General features: G+C 39.0%; 1 protein-coding gene across 1 annotated transcript in view; it reads right to left on the bottom strand.

Annotated features, from left to right (window-relative positions):
* Window positions 1-1471: 1471 nt before the first annotated feature.
* Window positions 1472-21211, bottom strand: part of TGFBR1 (transforming growth factor beta receptor 1) — a 31584-nt gene continuing 11844 nt past the window's right edge. The window contains exons 4-9 of the mRNA XM_027896350.1: window positions 19932-20162; window positions 12481-12648; window positions 11719-11875; window positions 5499-5623; window positions 4689-4819; window positions 1472-3281 (exon numbers count right to left, since the gene is read on the bottom strand). Of these exons, the coding sequence (XP_027752151.1) occupies window positions 3156-3281; window positions 4689-4819; window positions 5499-5623; window positions 11719-11875; window positions 12481-12648; window positions 19932-20162 (938 nt within the window). The 3' untranslated portion in view covers window positions 1472-3155. The remainder of the gene's footprint in view (window positions 3282-4688; window positions 4820-5498; window positions 5624-11718; window positions 11876-12480; window positions 12649-19931; window positions 20163-21211) is intronic.

Here is a 21211-nt window from a genome sequence, read left to right on the forward strand (position 1 = left end):
TACTTATGTGTACCTGTGTCCATATATATAAGATATGATCTTACACAGGTAACATTTAAAGTTACATAATATATACAGACACAGCCTTTGTAAAAGGTGTTCAGTTTATATAATGGAAAAGAAGAACAAAGCTTGAAGTTGTGGTGTCAGAACTGAGGATATATATAGCTCTATTCAGAATTTTCCTGTTCTGCAGCCCAACGTGAATAATAAGGTTGTTCCAAAATACTGCTCCTAATGTCATACACTGTGTCAAGCATCCTTCTGTCCTTTGTTTTTGCAAAGTTCTATTGCAAAGCGAAACATCAGAACGAAGTAAGAGTAGTTGCTGGTAATTCAGGAGAATGAAGATTTGCAGGTGGCTGAGACAATGTAACAAACCACTGTACAGCTGACAGAATAATCCACATCCAATATTGCCATTCAGCTGCTGTAGATCCCCTTTAAAATGACACAGAACTGTTCCTTGTACTTTAGGAAATTAGACATTATGCTGATAAAGTTTCGTGGGTACTAAAAAAGCCACTAAAAAAATTATTTGATGAATTATATTACTATCTCACGTTACCATCAAGACAACTATAGAGATCTGAGGCACGATGAGGAGCCTGATGTTTCTAAAGTATGATCTATACCATTTTTATCTACAGTAAAGACTCAACTACACCTATGAAAACCTGAAATGTAACAAAGCTATCAAAGAAGTTAACAAATTGCTAAATAGGAAGCCTGTAACATTATCATGGAGAAACAATAAGGCATACTTTGATAAAACATCTGTTTTCTTTAAATACCTGCCTAGATACATGTTAGAGAGACATGCCACGTAGATAGGCATGGGAGGTAAGTTAGATGCAAACATTGGTTAGATTTTAGAAAAAGTTCTTCACCTAGAAGGTGGCTGGGCACCTGAACAGGCTCCCCTGGGAGTGCTCACAGCACCAAGCCAGACAGAGTTCAAAAAGCATTTGGACAATACTCTCAGGCACATGGTGTGACTCTTGGGGATGGCCCTGAGCAGGGCCAGCTGTTGGACTTGATGATCCTTGTGGGTCCTTTCCAACTCAACATATTCTGTGATTTTTTTTTTTTTTTCTGAACAGTCATAACTGAAAAATGCTGTGGTGCTCGGCTGGCCATGTGCACCAAGGCATAGTTTATTTAAATACCTACATGAAGCAATTTTTAATTCAGTTTTGATTGAGGGAGGCCTGAAGCACACAAGCCTGACTTGTCAGATAATGCCAAACAAACACAAGTGTGACAGCTGTATGCATGTTTAAGCCTGTTTTCCAAGAACTTCCCTTAGTTCTTCCTTTTCTCCTGAATGCTGTCTTCCAGTATGAGTAAACTCATCCATAAAGGTGGCCAAATAAAGCATTTCATTATTTCCAATTCAACCTCTGAGGGTCTGTAATTCCCCAATCAACCAAACTGATCTCCAAGCAGGCAACATGAAACACCAAAAAGTAAGCAAAGGTAACATTGCCATGTGTGTTCCGTAGCGGGATGGGTACTGATGTGTCCTGAGAGTAGGAGGTTAGGGGATATATTAATTGCCAGGCATATTTACACACTGAAATACTACAGATTGTTTTGGGCATTGATGAAACCAAAGGCCAACCAGACTCTTCCTAAAACTGCAATTAAAAATATCCTGGTAACAGCAGTTTTTTAAGGAGAATTTCCCATATTAATTCTTCCAGTCCCCTCCAGAAGTTGTACATTTGGGCAGCAAGCAATTCAATTCCTATACAGGTTTGTGAAAACTTTATGATACCCTTAAAATCTCAGGAAAATCTTGACTAAAGCCATGCATATTCTTCTGTGCTCTTATGACAACACAAGCCACCATAAGCTTTGTTCTTCTCATATGAAGAGGATTGCTGGAATCCTCTGGTGTTTGTATCCAAAGACCTGCAAGCTCACCACTTTCTGTAGCTCACCACTTTGTGTATGAGGCACACAACATATATGCACATAAAATTTTTAAGCAGCTTTGACCTTTCTAGTACAAAAGCCCAAATAACTTTTCTCTAATTACAGGTGCACTTAATCCTCGTTTAATTGCAAATATTGTTCTTTGAGCCTTAAGACTCAGCAGAACTACACAGAAAATATGCTTTTCATGTTTGATTTACTGAAGCAAGGTCTCCCTTAAGAACATTTTACTCTTCTTGCTACTTTTCTGAAGTAGAGAGGTACTTCAAGCTTTTTAGAAGTACCCCTTGAGAAAAAAAAAAAATCATCTACATAATTATGACTCATAGCTTGACAATTACAAAATATGACAGTGAATTTACTAGCTTACACTATTTAAAACTCCTATAGTGGTATCAAGAGTCAGATTTTGGTAAAATTAAAAATATTCCATGAATCACGTTGCTGAAACAAGTGAGAGTTAGATCTTAGCTAGGCAAAGGAACAGTTAATTTTTAACTTCTATTTTTGAAACCCAAAGTACGAAAGGCTTCGTATGTTCCTACTGCTTTGCATTAAAAGACTCAAAAGTGGCACTTACTGGTGTGATACAATCTATTTTGAAGGCAATGTAATGTTCTGAAAAAGTGGAAAAAACCCAGTAATCGTGTATAAAGTATAGTTGCATAAGTTATGTTCCCACAACTGAATGAGGTCAATTTGTAAGTCAAGGTCAGAGTCCAAAAGATACACTACCTTAATAGCAAGCAAAGTATACTCCGAGTGTACATTCACAATCTGAATCAAGGAATTGAGACAGTGGTTCAGAATAGTCAATGTACCAGCCAGGAATGAAGTTGCCTGAAGAATCATCAATGCACTTTAGAACAATATGGTGAACCAGTTCCATTTTAGTAGTGACCTCCTACTTTTAGCACAGTTAACTAGTAAAAACCAGCTATCAGCTTTCCAAATAAAAAAATTACAAGTTAATAAAACGAGAATATACGATGTTTTGTAAGTAACCTGGGAAAGAGGTTCATAGTGCACAGAAAGGACCCAACACAACTGTTTAGCACATCCACAAAAATACTAACATGTGACGTTCCTATGAAGTACTAAAAGGCAGCAATATCCTTCTGTTCCCCCAGTGAGGTAGAACAATTAACCATCTTAACACGCCGCTCTGGTGCAGATAGGGATTTTTACAGTGTTCCTCGGTAGCAAATCCAGGATTACATCTTTATCCCCTCCTGTTGACTGAGTTGTGATAATGTTTTCTTAATGCGCAGAGCTGTCAGCCTGGCAGCTCCGTTGGCGTACCAGCATTCCCGCATAATTTTGGCCATTACTCGCAATGCCTGCAAAGGAAAGACAAGTCGTTATATGTCCTGCTGTTCCCATGCAGACCACGGAAACGCTGGCCTGCCTTAGCCTCTTCACGTGTTTTTGAAGTCTGCTACCAGTACTACAGCTGCGTGGAAGAGTGTGCTGTCCGGAAAAAAAAAAAAAATCAAATTCTTACTTTATTTACAGAAAACCAAAACTCTCTCAATACTCTAGTGCAAGTCCAGTAATTTACAGCAGGCTTTTGGCCCACGAAAAAACGTTTTAATGAAAAATTAGTAGCTTGTCTGTAACTGTTTTCTGAACTTTCACATTAGACAAAAATAGCCTCTTTTTATTGTATTGTGTTAAGGAGTTAGTTCAATATAAAGCAATTAAGAAATGTATCAGCTGTCTTCCTCAAAATGAAGCTCTGTAAGGAGACTGAAAATTTTTGGAGTAGTTGTATCCTTTAAACAGCCATACTTTGAAGTCTGTTACTTGTGTAGTAGCATTCACAAAGCAAACCACAAAAACTGAAGATGTTCCAAAATTTTACACCGAAAACTGTATTACACTGATAGGAAGTTATCAGGATTGAAGCGCCATCATTTAAAAAAAAAAGGCTCCACAGCTTGCTAGTGCATAGCATCACCTTTCTCTCCTTCTTGTATTCTCTTCCCAAATCTCTTCTCTCAGGCCTTCACCCATGCATTCATTTCACACATGCCACAACCTAGTTCCTTCTTCTATCTCATGTGCATCGTATCTTATCAATCCCTTACTCCTTCTGGAGCCTACCACAGCTGCTCTGCTAAGCTGTGAATCAGAAAGCACTGGCTGTAGCCCTAGCTGGGTTCCCAGGGCAATGGTATGGAATATTACCTCTGACCAATTTGAGTCAGCTGTCCCAAATGTGTTCCTTCTCACGCTCCTGTCCACCCCCGACCCACATGAGAAATGGAGAATGCCTCGAAGCTGTGTGTTGATCAGCAATAGCTAAAACGTCAGTGTGCTGTCCAACTCTTTTGGTCACAGATCCAGAACGCTGCACCGTACAGGCTGCTTGGAGGGAAGTTAACTCAGTTCCACCTAGACACAGTACAACTCCCCACTGCAAAATTTATTTGCAACGATGCTTTTTGTATAATGTATTTCAGACTAGCTCTAATCTAAATGGCATCACCTATGCTTCACAGGAAGGGATCCTAGAATCCCTGCATTCAGGGCTAGCTATTAGTTTTTATGAAAATACATTTAAATACTAGTGTATAACCAAGGAACAATGACATTTAACAAAGCCACAATGATCAGAACGAAATTAATTAAGTTCTCCTAGAAGCAGCCCTTCTCCCTTCAAAAACAAGCACAGTTTTTAAGCCACTAAAATCACTAAAAGCTCTGGTGTCCACTAAAGCAGCTTTAACAAGGTTAGTTAATACCTCACAACTCTGCCATCTGTTTGGAATATTGGGCCTTAACTTCTGCTCACACACAACTTTCCTCATTTCTTCAACAGAAGGATCTGAAGGAACGAGGTCATAGTATGGCAACTGGTAATCTTCATGGATTCCTGTAATAGGTTGAAAACGGCTTTATTTTAGCTGACACTAGATGACATATTCTCCATTTTTTGCTGTCTTCCTTATTAGTACCCTACCAGTTTTTGGTTTTTATTTTTAAAAGTTACATTACAATGACTGACAAATAAATAAACAATAATAATAAAAAAAAATCCTTAACCATATCTTGGGAGCATTTACATTAGCGTTGAAGAATTTAAAATTTATAAACATGGAAGAGATATAAGCTCTGTCAAATCTTTCATATGCTTTCATATGCTATGCTATTAATTATATGCTTCTTCAGAGCATATAATTAATAACAGCATGCCTCATTTTAAATAAGGTATAGATGTTATCTGAGCACATTTTAGCTAGCTCCTACTTGTGGTGTTTGCCCCTTGCTCACAGAACATTTAACTTCACCCTTTTCTCCACTCTAGATGAAGTTTTAGGGGGAAAAAAAAAGACACAAATATTTCCTATTTTCTTCAACAGGTGTGGTTCCTCAATTTAAATGAGGTTGAGTAGATCAGTCATCATTTACAGGATTAACAACTAGAAAGTCTGAGACATACTGGCTATTACCTTGCACCACTTTTAGAGCAAACTGTTTTCAGAATCTAAATAAGTTTGAGTACCTTACTTAAAATTTCTTAGATGCACAATTTTGTAAAGATTGCCACGTACCACCAATTGAACATCGCCGAGCAATTTCCCAAAAGACTAATCCCATTGCATAGATGTCTGCTCGTTTGAATGACTCAAAATGTTTCATATTTATGGAATCATCTAGAACTTCAGGAGCCATGTACCTGTTTGCAATAAAAAAAAAAAAAAAAAAAATCATGAACACTTAGAGCAGAGGAAGTTCACTACTACTGATCAGCTCAAAACCAAATTAAAATATTTGTGTGGAAAAGAGGACAAAAGAAAATCTGCTTCATTAAGGTTATCCAATCACAGACCTTTCAGTGCAAAGCGGATAATTAAACTGAGAGGAACAAGCAAAGAAATGGGGGGAAAAAGTAAATGCAAAATTATAAACAAGTAGAGCCATAAACCTGACAGACAAGGGATAACAGAGACAATAACAAAGACCAGAAGTCTCCAGTTGCTAATGGATAGGCTACCAAGAAATGCATAGCTTTAGGGAGGCCCAGTCTGGACACTGTGAATGCTAATAAACAGAAAACAAGAGGAACACCAGGACTGTGGATATTCAAAGGGAGGCCTGTGGGACTATGCAATGCTTATTAAGGAATGTTTAGGAGAAAGGGAACAGAAGTGGGGCAACAGATAGAAAAGGGTAGCAAAAGGGGTCAGTTGCACAAAAGGTTGCCAGTCTGCACGTGCTTGCCAGTGCACCCTATTTTATTAAAACCTGGTTTTCTGTGTAATCTCACTGTCAACCCCATGTGCACATGCTTTTTAAGAACTATATGTATGCAACTGGAGGCAGGTATGAGTGAATTCAGGTCTAGCATTTGGAGTGGGACAAGGGATGAAGTTGCCCTCAGGCCTGGGGTCACAAGCAACTAGAGAAAAGGAGGGTCTCAACATCAGCAGCTGAAACGGGAAACGCAGATCCTAGAAGCACAGGTCAGCAGGTGTTAAGACCAAATATCTGGAGCAACTGTGGGAGGACCAGTGTGAATAAATTCTAGGTGAGCAACTGCAGTCAGACAGCAGGTGAAGGAATCTCTGGTGCCAGCAACTGGAGTAAATGAGGGTCTCTGCTTCAGTCCCCCTGAAATGAGACCATGGGTCAGAGGCTTCACAGTTACACCCTACATGAACCAGCTACAGGAGAGACTGGGGATAAGAAAAGCAGAGTACAGGTCTCCCAGCACCAACAACTGGAGTGGGAGTCACAGGTCTTCTGTGCCTGGGTGCCACTGCTAGAGTGGGCCAGGTGGTTTGCATTTCCCCAAACCTGGTATACACGGATGGTGTGCATGGCTGGAATTCTCTAGCAAACTTCAAGCTGGTCTAGGCCAGCAACGAGGTGGCCTAGGCAGGGATGTTTGACAGGAGGAGGGCCCACACTGGTATTTGAGGGTATCCACGCATGTAGGGTGCATATGACTACATCATCTGTTTGCTACTGTGAACTAATCCAGCTGGTGAGGAGGAGACCCACAGAGCACCAAAGAGAGCATTAGACACAGAGTGCTGTATGAATGGTTGAGGGATTCATAAACACGCAGGGACCTGTGAGGCTGCAGAAGGGAGTGTGTGCTTTTCAGTAACGAAGTTCAGTCCTGATCAGCTGAAGATAAGGAAGGAGACTTGGCTGTCTATACTTATGTTTTATACAAGTTCTGACAGTGTTTTATGTGGGTGTTGAACACAGCACATGGTGCATAGCAATCTGTGTAATCAGCCCCGTCAGTATTGTGTATGTGTGTGTATGACTGGTTGAATACCAAGAAAGAAAGCAGCAGCCGCATCCACGGGCCTCAGATGAACAGAGCCCCAGCCCTCCAGGACACACCAGCTGAGCTCCAGAGGGCAGGCAGGAGGAAGCCCCAGTTCCTGGAATCTGACAAGTTATAGCAGCCACTTAAAACATCCCCTAACAAGACTAGAGAGGGATACGTGTGAAGTCCTGGTTAAAAAAACAGCAGTGTTAAAAACTCCTTGAGAACAAAGGCTCCCTACCATTGCAGTAGCTCATTCTTCATCATAATAGTAAATGCTATTTGGGTTACACTTTAAGAAGTGCTCACAATGCTCACAAGCTTACTTTATCCACATTCCCCCCCCCCCCCCCAAAAAAAAAAAAAAAAAAATCTGTGACTAATTTTCAACTGAGAAACGAGGACTGAAAACTGGTCATGGCATCCAAGCGATTGTTACCTTGTTTAGTGACTAAGCCTTATGCGAGAACGTCAGGCAAAATGTTAGCAAAAATGTCAATGTGGACCTTACTGTGAGAGCTACTGACAGCAGCATCCTCACTGGCTGATGCAAAGAATGAATGGTATTTGCTGCATCAAATCAACATCAGTTGTGGTATTTGCTCTATCATTCTGGTGCGGCTCTGGCAGCTAAATCCAGTATGTAATGTTTAGCAGAGTTCAGAGTGTTCCTCCACATCACTGCCCCATCAGTCTCAGGCTGACATTAAAGAAGCATGCAAAGAATGGCACCAGGGCTTTGGAGAGCACTGTTGACTGGTAATAAAGCAACATGTATAGATCACTGGAGTAGAATACAGTGCCTAGAACAGCCACAGAGGCCTAGGCACGATTTCATTTCATCACATAATGCTAGGGGGTTTTCTTTCTTTTCCAGCACCATGGATGGTACACAGAATACAAGACACACTACTTAAAATAAATGTCAGGATTATCACACCCTTTAGAACTCTCTCAGCAACTACTGTGTATTACGGAAATTACGAGGACACAAGGAAGCAAGGGCTATCAAAAAAAGGAGCAACACCACAACCAGTAGCTGCATCTGTTCTTACTACCCAGAACAAGGTTTGCTGACATGAGAGTTCTTCTAAGGCATATCAATTCCTCACAATTGATAAACACAGCACAAAGCAGAGGACAACTGTCTAAAGTGGAATGTAAGGTTTACTTCGACGGCAATTATTGAATGGAAGTTGAGTCAAGTTAAGTTTACATGTCACAAGTTTTAACATGGACGAGGCTCAAATTGTTCTGGTCCACCATATCGAAAACATTTCAATCAAGAATGCAAGACTGTGGTGAGTGTTTCAATGCTCTCCAAGGATTTTGCATTACTGGATACTTTTGTGCTACTTCATGTGCTCGACAGTATAGTAATCAGCTTGGAACTTAGCACAAAGCATATTTGATCTATCTTTAGATCACACGGGGATAAGAAGACTGATGGACCTTAAGAAACACCAAACCAAAACCCCCAACCACGGTGCAAGAGGTCAGCCAGAATCACTTCAACAAGCAATGAAGGAGATTGTCTCAGCTTTTGTAAATCATCCTAAGGACAAGGGTTTAAACATGTAAGACCATAAGAGGCCTGAATGTGGCAAAAAATCCCTCCCTCCCTCCCCGCAATGTGACTTCCATTGAATTTATTGGCAAAGTGACCTCTTACCATGATCCTCCATCAATGCATTTAGATTGGTTTTGGCTTCCATAACACTGAATGGTGACTGACTGCCCAAAAAGTCTGAGAGATCATTGCTGAAAGGAGAGGTGAAAGGCAAGGAGGTCACCTAAGCGAGGTTAGCAGATGAGCCGTTCGTGGCTGTTAGACAAAAGGGAGAGAAGCAGGCATCTCCTTGGAGCTCACGCACTGGAAATGCAATGCTTGCCAGAAACGGTATTTTAGCTTCTGGAGAGAGCTACTCCACACAGACTAACTCTGACCTTCTGAACAAGGTTTGCAGCTCAGTATCACCCAAGAGTGAAAGCACAAGTCTACAAATTATGTTGAGCATGGTCTTGCCAAACTCTGGGTGCCTGCTGACCTCCTTCTCCCATTCCTTTTGGTCCAAGGGCTTAGGATTAATTGCCTAAATTTCCTGTGCAACATAGAGGGAGCTTGGTGTCATCAAACAGGACCCATACACAATGATACTGAGTGTGACATCTTCATTAAGCCTATACTGACAAGGTAGCATTCTGCTCATATTTGGTTCAGGTAAACTTCAGAGAAGCAGCCATGTAAAGGAAGAATTTGCTGCCAAACTTCTTTTAACAACAGCCTATTTGAACTACCAAAAGTAACAGCTGGGCCACACTTCTAAAAGAAATAAAAAGAGAACGAGAAGGAGAGTTTTTTTACTTGCCTCAGGGAGCGAGAGAGGGATCTATTTCGTTCTCAGTTTAAAGCTCATGTTCCCTGCTTTCCGCTGCAGGCTGAGCTATGAAAGCTGCAGGCTGAGCTATGAAAGCTGCAGGCTGAGCTATGAAAGCACACAGTTCACACCCTCTGGTAAAGCTAAGCCTCTGAGCACGAAAGAAATAAAGCCAGAAGAGAAGGATCGTTAGTTTGACTCAGCACCTCAATCACTCACCCAAGAGTGAGTTTGCTTGCTCCCTAGACCATACATTTTTATAACAATTAGAAAAATATAAACTTTGTCAAATCCCCCTGAACTTGCACACGGAGCTTCCATGTGCAGAAGAGCTTCCAGCAGTGGCAATCAACGGGAGCTAAAACTGCCACTGAACAGGTAGACTTGACCTGTACTATGAAAAATTAATCAGAGGTGCAGAGTTACTTACCTAAGAATGCACAAGAAGGAGGAAGAGGGGACCAAGACTTTTACAAGAATGAGCAATTTTCAGAGAGGTAGAAATGACAAATGTCTTTTAAATGGGAAACAGATTAGTCCTGCTGGTGCCCACTGCAGTAAGCAAGAGTTGCTACAGCTTTACCCTTGAGAAGAAGCATAAGGCAGATGAACAAGCAATTTAATAATGCCTGTGCAAGAAGAGATCTGGTAAGTGGGATCTACAGACGCAGCTGAAACGATTCTTTCTTCAATGACTAAAGAGATTTGTACTAACTAACTAGACTAATCGATTTGTACATTGTTTTTCTTGGCACGTAGGTGTAGTAAAAAAGACAAAATCACACATGGTATGTGCCCTGCACGCAGCAAAGTTTGCAATGACAAATTCCAAAGTAAGCCTGCTGTTTCACTACCAATGATTACTAGAGACTCTGAGAAGGAATAATGCCCAGTACCTTGTAATGTAGCAGTAGCTCAGAAAATAAATCCTATCTGACCATTTGTGTGGTAATTTTAAAGCTGGCAAAGGACTAGTACAGCAGAGCTTTAGCAAAAAGTAACTTCAGCAATGTAACTGTCAGAAAAAGAAATTTTCAGCACATGTTCTAAAAGCTTTAGTTGACCGGGCCTTAAAATAATGTTTCGGGGTTTTTTCCTTCCAAAGACACAGTTCAAGGGGCATCCTAGTTCACAATAAAATGCCCATCACACCCCTCCCCTGCAGTATTGCCACCTCTAGAGATATATAACAAAAGTATTTCTTATGCGTGGACTGGACATTGGCCAACATCAACACAGAATTTTCTCTAACACTGCTAAGGCACATGGGCTTGGCTTGTCACACATTTCTCCACGACCAGTGTCCAAACGTCAGTTTGTCATACCACTGAACCTTTAGGCATCAAGGGAACAAAAAGTTCCCCACATCCCCATTGGCTGTTACGGTTCACTCTTAGCGCTGCCATCTCTGTATGCTGTGTAGCTGTACAGCTTACTAAAGGAAATTTATCTGCTCCTCAGAACAGCTTCCAGTTATTATTGACTGAAGGTTCAGCAATGATAAATTACAGTCAGTAAATTAATTTGCAGTTTGCTGATGGGATTAAACAGCTTCAAATTCTTTTAAGGGCAAGAGAAATTTTTCCAAATGCAAAAGTAGTCTTTTAAAAGAAAATATATTGACTCATCCACTGATGATTCTATCTATGCATTAGATGACAAAGAGGACTGCTGTTTTAAGTCCTTGTATTTCTCTCAAAAATGTGGTTCCAAGAAAGAACATGTCCAAGACTCTGCACCTTTTATGTTCTACCAAATAGGCTTCACCCTGAAGAAACCCAGCTTTCTACTTTCATTTGTTAATATCCTATCTTACACTCCTGCTTGACTGGGCTGCAAGTAACATTTTCATGCGACACAAGGCAAGAATAAAGCACTGGAGTCTCTAACACCATTAGTCATGAAGTCTCTTAACTGTTTTAATACATACTTATACCTACAGTATTTTGCAAGTTTTCAATATTTTACACGTATCAGCAATTAACATTCTTTAAAGTTCTTACTGTCTGATTATATCTGCCATTACATTTCCCTGCTGCTATATGGGACAAGAAAAAACAAAGCATTTTATTACAGAAGTTGCCTGACACATCACGTGAATGATTTTACCTTTTTGTTCCCACTCTGTGGTTTGGGGCAATGTCAATTGTGTCTGTAGCTGAATCGTGTCTAACTGCCAATCCCAGGTCTGCAATGCAGCACGTTCCATTCTTCTTCACCAATATATTTTTTGACTTCAAATCTCTGTGGGCTATCGCTGGTTTGCCTGGAAGGGAAAAAATAGAAATAACATATCTGTATTAAAAAACAAACAAACAAACAGAAAAAAAAAGGAAAAAAAAAGAAAAAAAAAAGAAAAAATCAAACTGCTTTTATTCTAATTCTGGTGCAAATTTTGTTTGAAGTTACAGAACTCCTTCCAGTTCTGACACTTTACATGCATCAAGGTAACTCCTGAAATATTTCATTGTGGATTGTCTGGCTGTTCAGGAAAGTGCCTCATGTTACCATCACACCTCTCTACTGCTCCTTTCCCTATTCCTGCAAATATTTATAGCACACACATATTATTTCCCATAAAAAAAAATTCTAACATTTCTGGAAATAGACCCTTAGTGCTGTCTCAACTCGAAGTTAAAAAGATACTACATGCACCATTAGTTGGTGCCTTTTAATGGATGTTTTGGAGGAATGATTGCTACATCACAATGCCATAGAAACGAAGACAAAAAGCCTTCCAAATTAAGTTCTATTAATTAGAAATTATCACATAGTAGAATGAACTACTGATATGTCATTAAAAAAAAAAAAACAAACCCAGAAAACCAACCAGTATTATCCATGTGACAAACTGAAGAATTGTAAGATTACCTTGTGTACCAACAATTTCCATGTGCAGATGAGCAAGACCACTGGCAGTGGACAAAGCTAATTTTATCATTCCTTCCACTGTTACTGTATACCTGTTCAGGTAATCAAAGAGTGATCCATGCTCGTGATAGTCTGACACCAACCACAGCTGAGTCCATGTGCCATTGTCTGCAAAATAACACCGGCATGAATAACACGTACACACACAAAAGACAAGTAGACCACATATTCTACTTTTATACAATGCTTATGAAGTAGAAATTATGTTTTGCAAGTAAATTCGGCAAGTTAGACTCTTAAATCTTTACTTCTATCCCTGTAGAATTTAAACACCTCTGTAAGGGCTGCAAATATCATGGGAGGCATTCTGAATAGCTTAGTAAGTATTCTTTTATTTAAACTAGAAGACAAACCATGGAAAACTCATGTGACCATAATTCTGAGGTGAATATTCAGAGTGAACTATTCAGGTTATTAGCCAGGCCCTGCCATTCCCTAACTTTTCTGCTGGAGTGTGGGGAGGCAGGGAACCATGCTGAATGCAAAACATAAAACTGATCCTGTCACCATCAGTCTAGTACAATATTGTCCAGGCTAACCATTAATTAAAAAAAAAAAAAAAAAAAAAAAAGTGTTTTAAGCTAAGCTCCCTAATTCCTTCAGTCTTCCCATACTGTGCCCTCAACCTGGGAGACAATTTCCACAGTTACCAGCAGCTGGTGGATTTTTCTTCCTAGAGTAGAAGCTTACAGGCAGCAACTGGACACATGACTTCAAGAAAAAAGTTAAATCCCACCTCTAGTGACCTCTCAATTGCTGGCAATAATTGAGATTTCCAGGAGGCACAAGAGTAAAGAAAAACACCGAGAAAACCAGCATGACTTTTCGCTGAACTGTGAAAAACAAGACAGGCCATAATACATGTGTAGGTATTCCAGGGCATATAAACGAGAGAGAAGAACTTAGTTCTTATCGTTCACATTGTTTAAGTAGTGGACACAAAACACTTTGACGTTTAAGCCACACAGAGAAGACTATTAAGCAATCCAAATCAAAGAGGGGTGCAAAAGGTTTTTTTACCTAAGAAGTAAAAATACACCCAGAGAAGGTTTTCCAATTTGGTTTTGTTATGAAAGCAACTCTCCAGTGGCAAACCTGAGAAGTGTTTTTACAGCTAGCAACTTTTGAAGAAGAATCTTTCATCATCCCGTAAAAGATTTCATCTGGACTTCTATCCTGAATTATACAGCCCCCTGTGTACTCAGAACAAGTGAGAACACTCAGCAGAAGTCAGTAAGGTGTCTCATTGTGTATTAGTCCCTAAGGATTACTCCAGGAACTAAATACAAAGAACATGAGTCAGAAAAGTAAATTCAGGAGTTAGGAGTTAGTTCCCATCATAAATATACTGAAAAATTTTTAGTTTCAAAAGAACACACTTGCCCCAGGAAAGCCAGAGGCACAAAATGCCTGATCTACAGATTGACAGAAACTACCTTCATGGAAGCACTTGTGCTTATCTCTAATAAACACTTCAGTGGCAATGGGAAAACTTGCAACCTTGTCTTTTCCTTGGATATTCCTAGAGAGGCCAGCGACACCACTAAAAGTAATCGAAAAATAAAATAAAAGGCCTCCAAATACTTCAGCGTAGGGAAATAAAAGACTAATCCACATTCAAACAATTCCCATAATGGAAAGAGAATTCTGGCTTGCTAGAGAATAGTTGTTAATAAGAAGTTAGTAAATAATAATAAATATAATGATATATAAATATAATAATAATAAATAAAATAATAATAATAAGTTGCTAATTTAAACAGGCAAAAGAAAGCAGTCACATGCTCTAACCTTTAAAGGGCTGTTAGAAAGCTGCTATTGCAGCAGGAAGAGTCTTATAATATGCCCGGATTTGGGTACAGAAGGGATGCCCAAGTTTTGCATTTTTAACAAAGAATAAGGAAATTAAAGATTATTTTTTAAAATAGCTTCCATTATTTTCTAAATAGAACCGCTCCTTCTCTTGCTACTTTGCAATATCCAAGCATGAACTCATTTAACTCAGCATAGTAGTAAATGTGACTTTTCCCAAGGAGAATTATGGTCTCTGAAAAGTCAGTCCAACAGTATCAGCTTCACTAAATCAATCTTATAGACCCATTAGAATCAGGTATGAGTCCACAGGCACAGAAGAGATACTCTCAAATGCATATAATCCAAGAGCTCCTAAGAGCTGCAAAAGTTCAAAGTAAACTAACTGAATCCCTTCAGAATATTCTCTTCACTGTTTTATCCTACTGTTTCATCACTTATGACCCTACACCGCCTGAAATAATGCTCTCCTGGGCATTGCACACTCATTACTTGGTCCTATACTCGATTTCTTCTCCTCTTTCTTAGGAATGGGAGACCTCAGCAGGTGTCTAAACTAGACAACAAAAAGTAGAGAAATTAAACTAATTTTAATTAATCTACCAGATCTGTTGTGTTTATATAAGCTCTTTAAAAGACGTCAGTTCTTGAATAATTATCACTGCTCTGAATCAAGACTAGGGTGCCTTTGCATAAAGTTCCCCCCTCATAACTCTACACGCCCACCTAAGAGGAGAATATGCTGCTGATTAGACTTCTACTTCAGTTTTATCTTACTTATCACCTGCAAGCCTTAATATTCAGTTTTTACATTCCTTCCAAAGAAGAAAATATAAAGCTGGGCTTAGTATCCATTCTGAAAGGAGCCACGACTTTTTCCTATCACATGTTGTGTTTGTGGCCCTTCAACCAGATTTTAATAAGAGACAGAGTTGCATCCAAGCTTACATGAATATTAATTACAGACAAGCTGGAATGCAGCAGTAGGTCCAGTGTCCAGCTATCAGAGGGGACCTACTATGTTCTCCTTGCCTTGCTGTATTTGACAAGTTATACAATTTTTTAGCACACTAAGTGGAACACATTATGATAAACTTAAGTCTTCTTATACTGCTGACAGTAGTTAATTATTACCAAGTAATAATTAACCTGACCCTGAGTATTTCTGGCTGCAGAGTAAACAGCATCTGTCATGAAGCTTTCAATCACAGGATTTGCCTTATCAGGTAAGAAAAAGTAATTACACTCAGTTGTAATTACATACAGTAGCATAGTCTTGTATGATAAGGTAATCTAATTTGGTTTACATTCACACAACGATCAGGAATCCCAAGCAATTTCAGAATGTTCACAAAAATTACAAAAAAAATAAATGTATGTTATTAGAAATATATTTAAGAGACTAATTACGGTTATTGCATCTATTTGCAAGAGACCTCGAAGTATCTTAGACCACCAAAATCACTCAGAGGTAAAAGGTTTTCCTTTTGCAATTCTATAAAAAAAAATTAAAAAAAATTGAAATTCTGAGTATAGAAGCTTTCAAACTTGTTGTTAGAAAACTGATTACAGTTTGAGAAAAACCTTAGTGACATCCAAGCAAGCTCAGGCTGATTCTTGAAAAGAGGAATTTATAACAATTGCTTTATCAAATATATAATCAAGTTTCAATTAAAATTCAATTGACTGAATTCACGTAAATGGAAACTGCTTCTTTCACACTGGCATTAGCAAAGCAAAAATTCTGATGTGGTACATGTTTGTTTTTTAAATAAAATTCTAGGTTTTAATATGTGACAGTATTGCCTGGTACAAGCTTGGTACAGGTTTTCAAACACGTTACAAGTTGAACATACAGACGTTACAGAAACTGCCTAACTGTATGTGTTCAGTAGTGTCATGTCACGTGTCAAGTGTTTTAAAGCACAGACTTAGCCTTTTTTGGCATGGAGATAATGTAACATAGACAAAAAAATACCCCAACATGAAAAAGCAGTGAAAATATAAGATTCAGATGGAATCTGTAACGAGAAAGCTGTCAGAAATGAGATATTCAGGGAGATGTTAGTGACTGAAGGATGATTGGTGTTTTGTTCACAAAACAGCTTGACTCTATTACATTGAGATAGTCCTCTGATTAAATTGATGAAAAGCACTTGAGCCATACAGATTAGCAAGATCTTCCAGTCAAATTCCTTCTCCTCAGGCTAAAGCCAAAGCTTCAAAAAGAATAAACGGCTCAAATATTACTTTTCTTCAAGAGGAAGGAATTGTGCTCATTTCTGTGCAGCGTGTTTTGCTTAACATCACTCCTGGGGATGTGCTTACCGTGAAAGGTACTCTGAACAGAACTTCCACCAAGGGAAGTGCAGCTTTCAGTTAAGCGGAAGGGAGGTCAAAGTATTTTGGTGCATAAAGTTATCTGAAAGCACTCAGGACAAGATTTCACCTTACTTGTAACATGACTACCCAGTTATGGTTACAGACAGCTCATCCAGAGAAACTTTTAGTACTGTAAACCAAGGTTGCTGTCACTACTCCTTCATTAGCAGAATAGCACAGATAAGTACTCCCTGATACACTTTAAGTATCTAGGTTCGAGAGAGCAAAACAAAAAAAAACCCACAAAAAGCAAACTGTGTGTTTAGGTGGTTCATAACAAGACAACACATGCCCCTGAAAGTAATTTCCCTGGCCTAGCAGTGTTTGAAAGTTAGTGTACACTTGTGGCTAAGCACAGAGCTACCCACAACACAAATACTTGTCAGACAGAACACAACTGCAGTTACAATCATTCATTGCTTCTCAGCTCTCAAGCTGGCTTAATAGCAGCATGTATTTCCCTGTAAATTAAGGGATGGGAAGCAGACAGATTGGACCAGCTCCTGCAGCCTTCTGAACATGCAGCTCTGGGGGAAGCAGAGGAAGAGAATGTGCTGTTAAGGCATGAGGACTGTCTATATGGTGTAGTAGAACAAGAGGTGAAGACAGTCACGAGCTCTAATCTATACACACACCCTCCTATCCAAAGGAACCTCTTCCAGCAACTGTACACTACAATGGCCAGACAGATGTTCCCCTGCAGTTGTGAAAAACATGCAGTTGCAGTAAGAGGAAAGACCTAATTAATGCATTTAATAGTAGGAAGAAATGCAGCATGGCTTTGTTGCAAAGCTCCGCTGCACTAGTCCTTTCCCAATTTTAAAAATCCTTGTACTGCTGTATCTCTTGCAGTCATGTTTGCAGCGTCTCAGACGTGCAGTTATAGCTTGTAGTCTAATGACTTTGTGCATTCCAGCTAGGCTGTAGTAACTCCTGCATGTATTCAGCAGTTTGCCCTACAGAGAAATGGATGCAAATCCTTCACAGACATTATCGCTGTGAAAGAATACTTCATCTTGCACCCAGCACCTAGTATTTATCAGTTAGTACCAGCATCTACAGTGAAAGGCTGTTAACAGGCGTTCTTAAGCCTTTGGTGTCTATTGGCAAATTTGTGATATACCTGCTCCTTTCAGAGTACCATGACAGTATACCTGCTAAACCGAAAGAACTACTCCCATAAGTGTCCCTCGAGGTTCTCCCATTTAATGGGATATAGGGGGCCTGAAATATTCTAAGCAAGAGTTAAGTATTTACCTCCTTCAATATTCAGGATTGAATTTTTAACCCAGAGAGAGAATGGCATGTGCATCTTTCCTCACTGAGAGAATGTAGAAGGTTACACTGAGAATTAATTCTGCATTGATGGGTTGAAAATAACCCAGCTTTCTACATCTGCTCAGACGGCAGTACTGTTAGAAAAAAGTCAAGAATAGCAGCATTTTCAAAACATGTTTTTATCCGTTTTTCGTAAATCAGTCACCAACTAGTTCTCAAGAAAATAGAAGACCCTTGCCCTGAAGCCCTAAAGACTCCAATAATGGCATGAGCTATCAACTTAGGATTTCTTCTTTGTATGTAAAGCATATTAACAGTAGAAACCAGAAACAATTTCATATCACATTATATTATAAGGAACCTAATGATGATCAAGTCAAATGGAACTTCCCGCTATTTCATCTGGAACCCGAAGCAGTAATCAAGAAATTATTTTTGAAAGCTAACCATTTAAGAAGCCTTCCTCATACCTCCTCTGCAGAGAAGTCAAGTGTATTTTTGGGACAAACTACCTGAGGGTTTTGGGCAAAATGAGAGACCAGTATGTTTAACTGATGGATTTTGCTACAAGTTACAGCCAAGGTATCGTAATACATCCTCGATGCTTTTAAGTGACACACGGAAGCTGAAGCTTCTGCAGCAATGGCTTTTCATTTGTGGTTTTAATGCAACTAATCTAATTTTAAACCCAGGCTCCAGATACTCCAGTAGGTCCACCAGAAAAAAACTCAAGTTCTTGCAGGTACTATTAATAGCCAAGACAATTTTAAGCATGAAAATAAGACAGTTTCTAATGGTAAGCATAATAAGCTGCAGGAAGAAGTTGGCTGGTATGGTGTAGATCCTCCTCTTGGAGGATAACAAGTTGCACAAATATCTGTTAGGGGCAAGTTAACTGCAGGTAACCCTTTCTTGGAGAAGTGTTCCACATAATCTCTTGGATTCTGTCCCAATTCTACAGATTTATATGGATATAGAAATTTGAAATGAATGTAGGGGTAATTAAAAAACCCCTCTATTTACATGTATACTTCAACAACACTAAAATTATTTAGGAATTTCCCACAAAATGAGAGCCCTTTAAGAATTCAGCATGTGTGTGAATTCTTGACTCCTCTTTAAGGTGACAGAATTTTCTATTAATGCTTTCTTTGCAAAAAATTCAAAGGCCATTTGTGGTGAAACATGCAGTTTCAGCTGATAGGAACTCAATGAAACAGCGTAATATCTTAGCTCCCCTTAAGGTAAGAAATTCAAAACTTGTTTAGGTTTTGCCATACTCTTGCATCTTAAGCTGGACTGCAGGAAAATCCAAGAAACTTTAATCTACTGTAACCACAACAAATCAAGATGAAAAAATGTTTAAACTGTTCCTCTTAGTGGATATTTAAAGACTTATTAGGAGAACTCCATGAAGCAGGTATAGTTTTTTACTGCTAAGAATAAAATCATTAATTCCATTTTTCCATATTATTTTTTAACTGGAGGTTTGAAAGAATAACTTCTCATAACTCAGCCTTAAAAATAAATCTTCTACCTCCTACCTTATATCAGGACAACGAGATTAGACAAGATCTCAAGATCTCTTTTGGTTCCAAGCATTTATATTATTAGGTTATTAGGTAATTACAGGTACAAGTATTCAACAGATATGTGAGCTCACAGGATAAGCCATCTCCTTTTTGATACCAAAGCATTTTAAACACATGTAAAGAAAGCATGTTTTCCAGCAAAGAGACAATGCACTCTTTTCCTTCACTAAACCTATGAAAAGCCTGCACAAACCCTGAAATGCTCTAGTAACAAAATCATTTTTTTCTACTCTTAAAGGGGATCCTCACAGCTTTACCTTGCCCTTCATGTACCGTCTATTCTGACCAGCTACAGACACAACAAAATGAATTCGTGGTATCACCAACCTTTGTTGTCCGCAGCTATAAATCCAAGTATGTTTTCATGGCGTAGCATAACTGTTTGATAAATTTCTGCTTCTCGAAACCACGAACGTTCCTCTCTTGAAGAGAAGATCTTCACAGCCACTTCTTCTCCTCTCCACTTCCCTCGCCAGACTTCTCCGAAGCGACCCTTACCAATGCTTTCTTGAAGCACTATTGTTCTTGCAATCGTTCTTTGCACAAGTAAAGGTAAACCTGAAAAGAGGATTTTACATTAACCTTAAATATCACTCTAACAAAACAAGCACTTATCCCAAACACTAAACACGAGATCCTATTCCATTAAGGTATTTCTCTTCAAATGCACATTATCTCAGCTTGTAGTGAACTCCTGACAAGCAGAGGCAGGATTCTGCCTTCAGCCTTAAAGGCCAACAAAACAAGTACTCTAGGACATTACACTACCAATTACCTCTACTATTGTTAAAAACGTAACACACGCTTCCTTTCAGTTAAGAATGTGGACACTTGCTGATCCATAATATTTTATTTAAATGAAAAAAAGAAACAACCATGAAACAATCAGGATCAGGATTGAGGGGTTTTTTTGGTTGCTTGTTTGTTTGGGTTTTTGTGGGGTTTTGAACTTCATTTTTGGAAAAAGGATCTGCCCATAACCTTCCTGGCAAAGCAGGTTAAGAGCACTTTTGCTATTGATTAAATTTACTTAGCACTAGATATGACTGTCCATTTCTAAGTTAAAAGTTAAACCACATTTATCAGCAACACGTACTGCTGAAAACTTACACTCATGCCCAAGTATGCCAGTAGCCTCTTAGTAATCCCAAGTCACTGCAAAATAGGAAAACATCCTTGTAATGGAAGCTTCCCTCTTTACAGGCCATTCTTGTGCACCTTGCAGTAATTATATTTGAAAAAAAAGGTTTACATTCATGAAGATTTTATAGCTTTGGAATATCTACATGCTTTTAGCACCTCTTAACGTGCTTCAGTGATTTTAAACAAGCACTGGCATCCCTCACCAGACTGGGTTTTTCTTCATTTTAAATCTTTTCTGTTGTAACTGCAAGGCTTGTCACTGGATTCTGCATTGATACTACACTGCAGGATGAATGCATCAGCCAGGTTATCTGCTTACAGTAAGCTCTTTTGGTACAGGATTATTTCACTTAAACCAAACACTTTACAATCTATTACTCCATAATCGCTGTTCCAATAGCTGACAGAACACCTGTATTTCCTTATGTTATAGAAAATAAATCCCAACTAATAGCTCAAATTAC

Source organism: Empidonax traillii, unplaced genomic scaffold (assembly GCF_003031625.1).
Source record: "Empidonax traillii isolate 1590-97213 ecotype Southwest subspecies unplaced genomic scaffold, ASM303162v1 scaffold494:size460735, whole genome shotgun sequence".
NCBI classification, from domain to species: Eukaryota; Metazoa; Chordata; class Aves; order Passeriformes; family Tyrannidae; genus Empidonax; species Empidonax traillii.